Source organism: Taudactylus pleione, unplaced genomic scaffold, assembly GCF_031769625.1.
Source record: "Taudactylus pleione unplaced genomic scaffold, aTauple2 ptg000277l, whole genome shotgun sequence".
Lineage (NCBI taxonomy): Eukaryota > Metazoa > Chordata > Amphibia > Anura > Myobatrachidae > Taudactylus > Taudactylus pleione.
The window spans coordinates 3,739,263-3,752,350 of NW_028284679.1; the positions used below are offsets into that span (position 1 = coordinate 3,739,263).

The 13,088-nt window shown below is 48.0% G+C and overlaps 1 protein-coding gene across 1 annotated transcript in view; it reads left to right on the forward strand.

The window, feature by feature from the left end:
- Window positions 1-12,818, forward strand: part of KIF3C (kinesin family member 3C) — a 146,359-nt gene extending 133,541 nt beyond the window's left edge. The window contains exons 3-8 of the mRNA XM_088481722.1: window positions 1,915-2,037; window positions 3,189-3,307; window positions 4,724-4,840; window positions 9,870-9,981; window positions 10,082-10,257; window positions 10,550-12,818. Of these exons, the coding sequence (XP_088337848.1) occupies window positions 1,915-2,037; window positions 3,189-3,307; window positions 4,724-4,840; window positions 9,870-9,981; window positions 10,082-10,257; window positions 10,550-10,643 (741 nt within the window). The 3' untranslated portion in view covers window positions 10,644-12,818. The remainder of the gene's footprint in view (window positions 1-1,914; window positions 2,038-3,188; window positions 3,308-4,723; window positions 4,841-9,869; window positions 9,982-10,081; window positions 10,258-10,549) is intronic.
- The last annotated feature ends 270 nt before the right edge of the window (window positions 12,819-13,088 follow it).

Genomic DNA, 13,088 nt, shown 5'->3' on the forward strand with positions numbered 1-13,088 from the left:
TCATCTGGGGAGCCCTCGTTTCAATAACGCCCAGGTAGTTCAATATACATTGTAGGCACCCTACTGCAGTCTCAGGTCCATGCACGAGCCAAAAAGCCTTTGTCTAGGTCCTTGATTTATATACCATAGTATATGGGTGTTGGCGTTCCGGATATTAAGCCCATATTAGTTACATACTGGGTATCAAGCACTGATTGGTACAGTATTTGGCCCATTCTTATATCTTGCACATGCTCTGTAAGCATTAACATATACTACCAGACAAAGAAATACAGTAATGACGTGTCCTAATGTCTGGAGATAAACTCTTCCAAAGCCCCTTTGTGTGTAGAATATGGACATCACTGTTAGTTACCCATAATGCTTAGTGTCTCTACACATCTTACAATGGTCACCCTATTGGAATGTGGCTCACTGTCTATTGATAACATCATATAAGCTATGAATGGCTCATTATACATCTAATAATAGTGACAGGTACAAGTTGGGCCTCTCAATTTATGTCTTGTTGTACCTCAAGGTGATTTGACCAATCTATGCATAGACTGCAACTATAAAATCTCATTTCAAACCTCAATGGGGCCTAGCACAGGTTGTGTGTTACAACTTATATGCCTATGTAGAAATTAGCGCGCAGTCGTTAGAGCCTCCATCTGGAGCAGGCTACTACACCAGATGTAGGCTGATACTAGCATTTGCATATCATCGCAGCCGCGACTCCGGCAACAGACGCAAGCAGCGTCCTCCAATGAATCAGGCCGTTAGTTTCAGTGCATACGTGGAGACGTTCTGTATATACTGAATACATTCGCAGGGGGTGAACAGGAGTGGGGTGTCTGAATACGGGTCCTGATGGGTGTAACCTTTACCTGAGCAGGCCGTATCTGTCTCTCTGTGGCCCTGGGATCTGGGGAACATAAATGGGGAAATATAATACCCTGACAATAATACATTACCTCTATGAGGCACTTTAGTAGGGGGCGTTTCTTCCCATAATGCCCCCCCCCCCCGATGCAGAGCCATAACTAGACTTTGTGATGCCCTGGGTCAGAAAGAGTATTGGCAACCCCCTCCCCCATTTTTAAAATAAGGATATAAGACGCCCTAAACGGCAACCCCATAAGGGGCGTGGCCTCATGGGGAAGGGGCGTGACAAATCTGTTTTGTCTCGTACGATGATGAAGGGGCACCAATCCTATAGTACCACTGTTATGCAGGTGTCAGTGCCAGATACAGTGTGAACCCAATGGCTGCAGTGATGATACACAATGTTTATACCGTATAACGCACCAGCACTAGATGTAGGAGAGCACTGGAGACGCTGCAGTGATGATACACAATAATGATGCCATATAACGCACCAGCACTAGATGTAGGAGAGCACTGGTGACGCTGCACCTGCAGCAGGATTTGTCCATCAGAGCGCCGTGCACAATCCTGGATCTGGCAGTGTAAACACAGACTGAAGGTATAGAAAGAGCTCTGCTTATAGTGTATATGCAGCAAATAGCAGCAGGGAGATCTGTCTATGTACCCTGCGCCGGCAGCAGCTAGGGTACATGAGGTGTGCTGGAATCAGTGGCTGTGTTCAGAGCTGCCATCAGACATTGTGGGGGCAGATAGCTCCATGTGTAAGGTGTCTGACTACCATTTAAGAGGTGATGGGTTTGAGTCCCGGGTATGAAATGTGTGTGTTAAATAAAAGAGGATGTGACTGAATGTGCTAGGGGGAGGGAGGTGGCCAGATGGAGGGGGAGTCGGCCAGGGTGGAGTTAGGGGAGGCCAGGAGATGCCGGGGATAAAAGAAGAGGAAGCTGCCCCAATGGTACTGGGTAGATGGTGGATTGGAAAGCAGTTGGGCCACATTATAACATTATAATAAACCCTCTGTCCACTGTTTCTCTCACTATACAGAAGCGACGGGAGCGGGAGATACAGCAGCAGGTGCTCCTGAGGGACGAGGAGACCGTGGAGCTGAGAGGAACCTACACGTCTCTACAGCAGGAGGTCGAGATGAAGACCAAGAAGCTGAAAAAGGTGGGAGGCAGCATTTTATCCTGTCCGGGCACACAGATATTCTCTCACTATTTGTAATGCACTAAGGGGCCTATTCATCAAACGATAAATGGCCCGTTAACCATGCGGAAACGCATATTTAGGTTACCGGGCCATTAATCATCGGGTTCCGAATAGGAGCTCAGGTCACACATGCGTAGAAGCAGCGACGGGGGACAGGTACAGTAAGTAACGCAGCTACCTCTGTAGCTGCGGTACTAAGCGCGGAGCAATGATGAGTTACTCCGGTGTAATCTATGCCCCTGCAGGGAGATGAATACGTAATCATCGGGGGCCATACGATGAATAGGGACTTGGATCACAGATTACAGACTCTGCAATCTCTCATACATAGTGAATGTGAGGGGACAGCCGCCGCTGCTCTCTGTAATATAGCCACCATGCCAATGACTTGATTACTATCAGCTGTAGGGGTTAATACACAATCAGCCAATCAGAAACGTCTGCAACCGTTCAGCTCAACCAACCAGATGCTGTTTCTTTAGAAACCTTACACTAGAAAATAAAAGCTGATTGCTAGATGGTTGTTGCCGGTCAGGGCATATTGTGCACCTCCATGCAATGTATGTTACTGGGGGAGAGGAGGGGGCCTGTGTGCAGCCTCCATTTGAGCCCCCTCCTCTCTGGCAGCTCACTGAGTGCGGTAGACTGTGCAGGCGCGGGTCTCCAGGAAAGTGGCGACCGCGCCTTTTTCCCGGGGACATCTTGTCTGCGCATGCACAGGTCACCGGGGATATGGCCGCCACCATTTTCCCAGTGATTTCTTGCTGCCCTGCAGCGCCGGTCAGACGCTGGGGAGCAGCACGCCGGAATCTACGGAGAGGTAAGTATTATTAAGTATGGGTGCAGGGTGTACGGTGTGGGCCCCTCCTGCATCCAGGGGCCCATGTGCACCGCACACCTTGCACCCATTATAGATACGCCTATGGGGAGAGAGATGCCCATAGCAACCAATCAGCTTCTGCCTTTCATTTCTCCAGTACATGCTATAAAATGATAGGTGGAATCTGAGGCTTCCCATTGGCTGGGAGCAGGTGGGGGCGCCACAATCACACACACACCATGCGCCATTTCTGCACAGAGCAGATTATATGTCGTCTCTCTGCTTCCAGCTCTACGCCAAGTTACAGGCGGTGAAGGGGGAAATCCAGGACCAGCATGACGAGTACGTGCGGGTGAGACAAGACCTGGAGCAGGCACAGAACGAGCAGACGCGGGAACTGAAATTCAAGTGAGTGCGAGTACTGAGTCCCGGTGCCTGTCTGTCATCAATGCTGGAAGCTGCGGTTTAAGCTGTGAGAGGAGACTTATTATTGTACAGAATGATAGGCGGCAAATTGTCTTTCAATGCTGCGTGATAATAATGCCGCCATCGCGGTCCCCACCCAGTGCGTTTTCTCCATGCCCTGGGCCTGGTCTGGGAGAGGCACTGAGAGGAGGTACCTGTCAGTCTCTTGTAGTCACACACTATTCAGCCCTGGGCCTGGTCTGTGAGAGGCACTGAGAGGAGGTACCTGTCAGTCTCTTGTAGTCACACACTATTCAGCCCTGGGCCTGGTCTGTGAGAGGCACTGAGTGGAGGTACCTGTCAGTCTCTTGTAGTCACACACTATTCAGCCCTGGGCCTGGTCTGTGAGAGGCACTGAGTGGAGGTACCTGTCAGTCTCTTGTAGTCACACACTATTCAGCCCTGGGCCTGGTCTGTGAGAGGCACTGAGTGGAGGTACCTGTCAGTCTCTTGTAATCACACACTATTCAGCCCTGGACCTGGTCTGTGAGAGGCACTGAGTGGAGGTACCTGTCAGTCTCTTGTAGTCACATACTATTCAGCTGTCTGATTTTTCTGCATGTAATATGAGCTGTGCCCCCTCAGAACACGGAGACGGTCAGTTCATTCATTTATGCAGAGATGAGAACATAATTTAATGGAGCAGGTACACGTCCGCCACTTAAGGGTATATTTACTATAGTGCAGGTTTTTAGAAGTGGAGATGTTGCCCATAGCAACCAATCAGAATCTAGCTATTATCTTCTAGAAAGGTGCAAGATCAATGTTAATGCTGTGGGCAACATCTACAATTCTAAAAATCGGCCACGCTTTAGTACATATAACACTTTAAGGTGCATACGCACACAACGATTTTTTGAATGATTATCGATAACGATATTGTTCAATCGTTGAAAAAATCGTTCACTTTCTGAGTTAAAACGATGAACGATTATCGTTCATGCACGTTCACTTTTGTAGTTCAGTCAGATTGACCAACTCAACGATTTTCAGTAAGGGAATATGCAAAAATCGTTTGTAGTTCAAAAAAAAAATCGTTCATTACATTTAGTAAATGAACGATTTTTGTAAACGATTTTCGTTCATTTTTTCCCTTGAAAAATCGTACATTCACCTCACATGCAGAGCACAGCACAGCCTAGTGGCAGAAAAAGGTACTGCAGGCATCTTCAATATTACTCTTTGGGCAGCACACAGAAGGCAATGTGGCATCACAGGAAAGATTAAACCAGTCACCCAGCAGTCAAAGACAATTTGATGTTATATTCTGTATATCGCTAATGGCGTAATCTCGCTGCAGAGCTGTTATAGTGACTGTATCACCGAATATAACCTTCGGCTTTATTATTGTACACTCAGGTATTTGATCATTGAAAACTTTATTCCTCCGGAAGAAAAGAACAAGATCATGAACCGGCTTTACTACGATACTGACGAGGACCAGTGGAAATTTCAGCCCCTCGTACCTCCGGGAAAGTAAGTTCTTCCACTGTCCTCCCTTATATGATCCTATCTCAGTTATGCCTATAATACACGATCCTAGGTCACAGCTAATACAGATTAGAGAGGTTGCCCACATTAGGACAATACCCACTGACTGTAGCGTGTGCTGAGTACAAGATGATTGCAGGACGGAAGGTGTGTGAGTGACCGCTAGATCTGATTGGATGGTTGCAGCAGCTGTCCAATCACTGAGTCTTGGCAGCTCAGTGATGTCACTGGAGTTAATGGTTTCTGTTTCCATGGACGTTGGTTCTACCCAAAAAGTTGCTGTCTCTGCTGTCTGTGCGGGCAATGGGTCAGCATTAAAGGCATTGATGGCGTGAGTGTAAAGTATGAGAACAGAAGGGTTTTTTATTTTAAGGACTGGAGAGGGGTGAAAGTAGGTTGTGACTATAAATAACTACCATACCAAAGTAGTGAGCACCGATGACATGTGGGGGGTGGGGCTGTCAGTGATTTAGGGGCCTAATCATCAACACTAAAATAACGGTTTTAAGGACATTTTCCTTAATTACCGTCTTTTTAGTATTCATTAACCCGCCGGGTAGGAGGTCAGGGTCCGTGGCTGCAGCCTGTCGGGGTCCAGGTGGCCAGGTAGGTGGGAGGAGGGGAGCGGAGGGGGGGGGGCGACCGACACAGAGTTACCGCAGCTATAATCCGTGCTGCTCATGCAATGATTTTGTGAACGGAACGGCGCATGCGCAGCACTGATTACAGCTGCGGTAAGGTAGCAGGTAGGGCACTGATTACAGCTGCGGTAAGATAGAGCACTGATTACAGCTGCGGTAAGGTAGAGCACTGATTACAGCTGCGGTAAGGTAGAGCACTGATTACAGCTGAGGTAAGGTAGAGCACTGATTACAGCTGGGGTAAGGTAAAGCACTGATTACAGGTGTAAGGTAGGGCACTGATTACAGCTGGGGTAAGGTAGAGGACTGATTACAGCTGTGGTAAGGTAGAGCACTGATTACAGCTGGGGTAAGGTAGAGCACTGATTACAGCTGGGGTAAGGTAGAGCACTGATCACAGCTGGGGTAAGGTAGAGGACTGATTACAGCTGGGGTAAGGTAGAGCACTTATTACAGCTGGGGTAAGGTAGAGCACTGGTTACAGCTGCGGTAAGGTAGAGCACTGATTACAGCTGGGGTAAGGTAGAGCACTGATTACAGCTGGGGTAAGGTAGAGCACTGATTACTGCTACGGTAAGGTAGAGCACTGATTACAGCTGCGGTAAGGTAGAGCACTGATTACAGCTGCGGTAAGGTAGAGCACTGATTACAGCTGGGGTAAGGTAGAGAACTGATTACAGCTGCGGTAAGGTAGAGCACTGATTACAGCTGCGGTAAGGTAGAGCACTGATTACAGCTGGGGTAAGGTAGAGGACTGATTACAGCTGGGGTAAGGTAGAGCACTGATTACAGCTGCGGTAAGGAAGAGCACTGATTACAGCTGCGGTAAGGTAGAGCACTGATTACAGCTGGGGTAAGGTAGAGCACTGGTTACAGCTGCGGTAAGGTAGAGCACTGATTACAGCTGGGGTAAGGTAGAGCACTGATTACAGCTGGGGTAAGGTAGAGCACTGATTACTGCTGCGGTAAGGTAGAGCACTGATTACAGCTGCGGTAAGGTAGAGCACTGATTACAGCTGCGGTAAGGTAGAGCACTGATTACAGCTGGGGTAAGGTAGAGAACTGATTACAGCTGCGGTAAGGTAGAGCACTGATTACAGCTGCGGTAAGGTAGAGCACTGATTACAGCTGGGGTAAGGTAGAGGACTGATTACAGCTGGGGTAAGGTAGAGCACTGATTACAGCTGCGGTAAGGAAGAGCACTGATTACAGCTGCGGTAAGGTAGAGCACTGATTACAGCTGGGGTAAGGTAGAGGACTGATTACAGCTGGGGTAAGGTAGAGCACTGATTACAGCTGGGGTAAGGTACAGCACAGATTACAGCTGGGGTAAGGTAGGGCACAGATTACAGCTGGGGTAAGGTAGGGCACTGATTACAGCTGGGGTAAGGTAGAGCACTGATTACAGCTGCGGTAAGGTAGGGCACTGATTACAGCTGCGGTAAGGTAGAGCACTGATTACAGCTGGGGTAAGGTAGAGCACTGATCACAGCTGGGGTAAGGTAGAGCACTGATCACAGCTGGGGTAAGGTAGAGCACTGATTACAGCTGGGGTAAGGTAGAGCACTGATTACAGCTGGGGTAAGGTAGAGCACTGATTACAGCTGCGGTAAGGTAGAGCACTGATCACAGCTGGGGTAAGGTAGAGCACTGATTACAGCTGGGGTAAGGTAGAGCACTGATTACAGCTGCGGTAAGGTAGGGCACTGATTACAGCTGCGGTAAGGTAGGGCACTGATTACAGCTGGGGTAAGGTAGAGCACTGATCACAGCTGGGGTAAGGTAGAGCACTGATTACAGCTGGGGTAAGGTAGAGCACTGATCACAGCTGGGGTAAGGTAGAGCACTGATTACAGCTGGGGTAAGGTAGAGCACTGATTACAGCTGCGGTAAGGTAGAGCACTGATTACAGCTGCGGTAAGGTAGAGCACTGATCACAGCTGGGGTAAGGTAGAGCACTGATTACAGCTGGGGTAAGGTAGAGCACTGATTACAGCTGCGGTAAGGTAGGGCACTGATTACAGCTGCGGTAAGGTAGGGCACTGATTACAGCTGCGGTAAGGTAGGGCACTGATTACAGCTGGGGTAAGGTAGGTATAGGCAGGGAAAAGTATCTATTTCCTGAAAAGCTGTTATCGCAAAAATGACACCTTGTCGAAATAGATAGTTATAGGGAGGAGGAATCATGGATCCTCCGGTAATTAGGTAGAACTCCATGCCAGTTCTAAACCTAATTACCTCCATTGTATTTTTTAGTTATGATGAATAGGCCCCTCAGAAAGAAGAGATTATTCTGGCAATGAAAAATCAAAAACTAAAAAAAATACCCTGAACCAGCTCCTCATAAGTTACCTGGACCCATCAGCTGTTACAGGACGTTGCAACACTTAGCACAGATGACGCCGGACACAATCATTGGCAGGATGGAACCCTGAGAGTAGGAGCAAAATTGGCAAAAATTATTTGGTATATTGTATATGTAGAGCCCGACATCAGTCTTGAAGCTTAGAGGACCCGGTGTTGGACCGTGGGAGCCTTGCACGTTTCCTCGTTCTTCATACAACTTCATTAGAGGAATAACAGATCGTCATTGTTTTTTTGTAACGCATCGCAGATCTGGCTGTTCCAGACACACAAGAGCATAAAACAGAGAAAGTATAAAATGTATCACTGAAATCATACATGGTCAACTTTAACATAGAATAGAGAAAGTCACAGGAGCGGTACAAACGAGGGAGACAGAGGAGATGGGGACAGGAGGCTTGGGGAAGAGAGGGCCCTGCTTGAGGAAAGCGTGGAGGGAGAGTAAAAGGGAGGGGGGGGATGTGCAAGGGGAAGAGTCTCAGGTGGGGTAGGATAGGCCATAGTGTACACGTACAAGGCTTAGTAAATAGTCCCCTCAATTGTAGAAGAACCCTGTAGCACAATATCTCTGGTTGGGTTTTTGTTCCTCTCGTGGTTCTGGAAATGAGCTGGAGATTCTCCTTGCTGACAGGGAGAAGGCCGGGTGAAGTAGTGGATGGTGCTGCTGATGCCAGCATCGTCTGTGCTGATCCCTATGCTCCCTATGGGCAGATGGCCGGGTCACTATGAGCAGGGCCTAATGCTGATGTGACAAGAGTGTGGACAGTGGGTGAAGCATCTCCCCTGCAGGAACCTTCTGTGTATACCCACTCCAGCTTGGCACAGTATGGTGGCCCTATGGGGGGGTGTGCCCTCCATGCCACGCTATCTATAGAAATACCTGGCTCCTCACACTCTTACATGTTAGTGGTCGGCGTACCATAGTCCTCTGTATCCGTGTGAGAGGCGGAGCTACAGCCAAGATCACAGTCACCGGCGTCCATACGTGGGATGCGAGGAGAGCGATGGATTAACTATTTCATTACTGTTTTATTGTTCTATATATAAAGAGCGCTCAGTATATTTATATCACTTCTGTCATAGGAAACACTTCCACAACCTACAAGGACACTGGCCCTGATTCAGACCCGCTCGCAACATGCGATCGCTCGCTGGCAAAAAGGGGCCTGATATGTAAATAAAGCTCTCGCACTGCGTGGCATAAGGACGCCCACTGTGTGTTAGCGAGCTACGGCAAAGTGCGCTCGCAAGTGTCTGAAGACGCCTCCTTGCCACTCGCAACACACGTCATCTCCGGGAAATTAATGATTAATCGGGACCATCGTGAGCCATCGGAGCTGATCGCAGCCCTTGGAGTTGCCTTTCCCCGACGCAAGCATAGTGATCAGTGCGGCCTGAAATGCATGCAGGTGACGTGTACAATGACGCTACTTTGCTAATTGTGCACGCCCTTTAAACGGCATTTTGGCGGGCAGACACGCCTGCGTTCGCAACACCACTCCCCCGTTCACATGCACCTTCCCCTGTTACCACCCACAAACGGCGCTATCTGTCACTCAAAGCAGCGAGCTGATAGTGCTTACGAGCTACCAAAATCAGATCGCAAAGACTGGCTTGCGCATGTGTACTGCGAATTATATGCATGCGCAGACGGGCGAAAATCGCTCACAGCGAGCGATCGCACCTTAGCGAGCGGGTCTGAATCAGGTCCACTGTACGCGGGATAACATTGTCTGAACCATCTTCCCCGAATTGATATTTCCATTTCATGTTCTCTCACTGTGGGGCAGATTTATAAGACCTTCGAAAGGAGAGAAATGGATGTGTTGCCCATAGCAACCAATCAGGTTCCATCATTTATCAAGTACGATAGCTAGAATATGATACGGGCAACACCTACCCTTGTCCCCTTTAGAAGGTCTGCTATATCTCCCCCAACAATGCACCACTTCCACCTTTCCTGTGAGTGTGGCTTAGTAGTGACATGTTACGGGTTGTGTCCTCCCCAGCGGCAGCGCCAGCTCAATGAAGAGACGCCCGTCCTCGGCTGTCGGATACAAGAGGCCTATCAGCCAGTATGCTCGGGTGGCCATGGTGATGGGCTATCATCCGAGGTACCGGGTAAGTAACGCTGGCCAGATGTGTGCTGATATTGACACTGCTGTTTACACCTGACCGGCACTGTACACATGTAATAACCATCCTGGTTCTTCTCCCAAAGGCTGAGAACATCATGTTCCTTGAGCTGGACCTGACACCTCCGGCTGTGTTTGAGATGGACTTCTCTAAGGATCGGGTTGACCAGGACCCCCGAGCTCTTCACCTAGAGCGGCTTACTCGCCTGGACAGTCTCTTGGAGCGCCCCGCTGCTGCGCGGGTCAGGAAGTCCAGGTCGTGGTGAGCAAAGCACTTAAAAGTATGCTTAGAAATAGGATTCCAACACCCACTAACCACATAGATCCTGAAACAATTAACTTCTTATGTCATCGATGGTTTATCCGGCCAGTGGAGTCTTCCTAGGCTCCTTAGCTACCCATGTCCACGTTGTTCTAAACGGGAGGAGCACTAAAATCATGGATTCTGAATTGTAATCATGTAATAGAAAAAGTGTTGATGGCTATTCCTGTACTTTATTATGATACTGTAAGACTGCAATTGCTACCAGTTACAGCTATGTTTCTGTCTACAGGTGTCAGCAGCCTAGACCTCTGCCGTCTTCAACCACCCATATCTCCTTGTCTTCGAGCAGCCAAAGGCACCCGCTGTCCCCTACCCACGAGTGATGGCCGGCTTACTTGGCAGCCCCACCCATGCACATTACCCTTTATGCCAGGCATTGCTTCCAACAGCATGAGGAGTGGACACTGGGTTCTCCCCACTATCGTTCCTCTGCCTAATCTCGGCCTGGAGATGAGACCTCAGCCGTGGAAGATGTAAAGTCTCTTATTTAATGAGTTAACATATTTATTTATTGTTTCAGTGGAAAGTCCGCGCCTCCCGGGCTTTCAGCACATTTTAGCTTGGGACATTATCGCAGGTAATGTAGGAGTATGCTTGGAGAAAATAATAGGACTTTTTTGCCACTTTGTTGTTGAACAACGTTCTGCTACCTGGATGCAATCACAATGGTTTTGTAAGACACTTTACCTGATGGAGGACTTAATATACACTGTACTTTACTGATCCGGTGATCCGGCATTTACGCCTCTGTTTGTCTTTAATTGCTCACAGACGTCTTTCTGTTCACCAGGATTGGTAGTTTCCGTCCTTTTCTTCAGTAGCCCGTGTGGTCCAGCATATGAGGCACAATTTACTCTTGTCTTGAAATTCTCTGAGGCTTCACACTTCAAACATCAGTGCCTTAACACAAAGGCTTCACATCCCCACCGCTTGTCTTCAGATAAAGGCCTTCAGGTACAAGATTTCAGAACTGTGGATAGAAAAGATGCCAGGCCCCATGTACAGGTCTTTCTTCTCCATCATGGAAAGTTATTACTGGTTGGATATCACCGGTCACGCTTGGACATCAAGCATTTGACCAAATGGAATGTCGGCAATGTCTTTCTTTTTATCGTTTTCCTTTCTGTCATGCGGCTCTCGATCGGTTACCTCTGTTGGGTGGCCAGAAGTGTCCAAGACGGAGGCATCTCAGTGTTGGAGTTGAAAACAGATCTTCTGTCCTTGCTATCAGGATATGATGAAGCGGGATCATGCAAGGAACATGGGGACGCCTTTGGGTTATTGGCAGAATTGGACATTGCTGTATTTAGGAAGATGGGACAGAGGAAGTTACCTATCATACATGACTCGATGTTCACTCTAACACTATACCGGCCAGCAGCACAGCACGGAGAGACAGAGCTGTACACACGTTCAACGCAGAAACGTCTAAGCAACTTTATCCTTTTTTAATTATTACTTGAAATGATTGGGGTTTTGTTTGTTGCACTTTGTATGGCATAACCACTACAGGAGATAAAGTGCACCCTACTCTGGGCATGTTGTGTTTCCCCCCCAAAAAATATGTGGCTCACGATGGGGCGTTTCCAATCTTCTGGGAATTAATATGGCATTGTGCAATAATCAGAGTATTTCTATGCAGTAACAAAACTACAGCAGAGCTAGGCAACTTGTGGCTCTCCAACAGTAGTAGGACTACACGTCCCAGCATGCTCTGCCGGCTCCCACAATAGCTGGAGAGCAGCAGGTTGCTTATCTTGGCCCTCTTGTATATATAACGTACCCAAAACCATGTTCCCCGGCCTGCACAGGGGCTCCTGTTTGGGGAGGTGGAAGACTTGGTTCTGCACCCAATGAAACGCGTGGTGTATAATACATTTCATAGCTTAGCTGGAGCATGCGCCCTTCTTGTTACTATTCCTCCTGATGGGTAAATTAGTGGGGTTTGTAAAACATGAACACTGGAAATAACAGACAGGCTGCTACCTACAGAAAACCAACTAATGCTATTATCAAATCTACAGCATAAGGTCCAGGTACCGGATCTTAGCAGAATGAAATGTAGTGAGATAGTCCTATATACAGCAGAATCCCTGGACGCAGTAAGAGATTACTTGCGGCCTTCGTTTGGGTACCCACAGCTCTGATGTAGAGACAGAAAACAGCAGCCTGACGGGAGGTATATAGCCAGAATACATCGTCATAGTATGGAGTGTTATATAGGATGTCTTCTCATTTAGAGTTAGGTTGTGTTTATGGCTTAGTGCAATACTGTGTGTTGTAAGTGATCCAAAACCTTGGACATCAAACAAGCTATATACCTATATACAAAGTAACAGGCCTTATACCCCAACCGTTTCAGCACTACCTGCCTGCAGGCGGCCTTCGTGGTCTCCTACACAGTGGGTGATACATGCTACTGAGCTTATAGACTATGTGGAATAAAAATATATCACAATGTAAATGCTTTGCTGTGGATGACTGATTAAAGGACTACTAACCCCCAAAATAAATATTTTAAGTTCTGTACCACAAGGGTGCAATGCACTGCTCATTGTTACCTGCATTTCACCCCAGCACTGGTATAAAGTGAAATATTAACTCCGCCTCCATTACAGGTAGATGTAGCTCCTCCCACATCCTAATGTTCTGATAGGATTTGAGGTGGAAAAGCTTAAAGCAGCAGTCATGTGACATCACTGGCCCCGCCCTTATGTATGCAATCACCAATTCACACTGTGTGCATTTCTACAAAGCAAGCCTGCCGA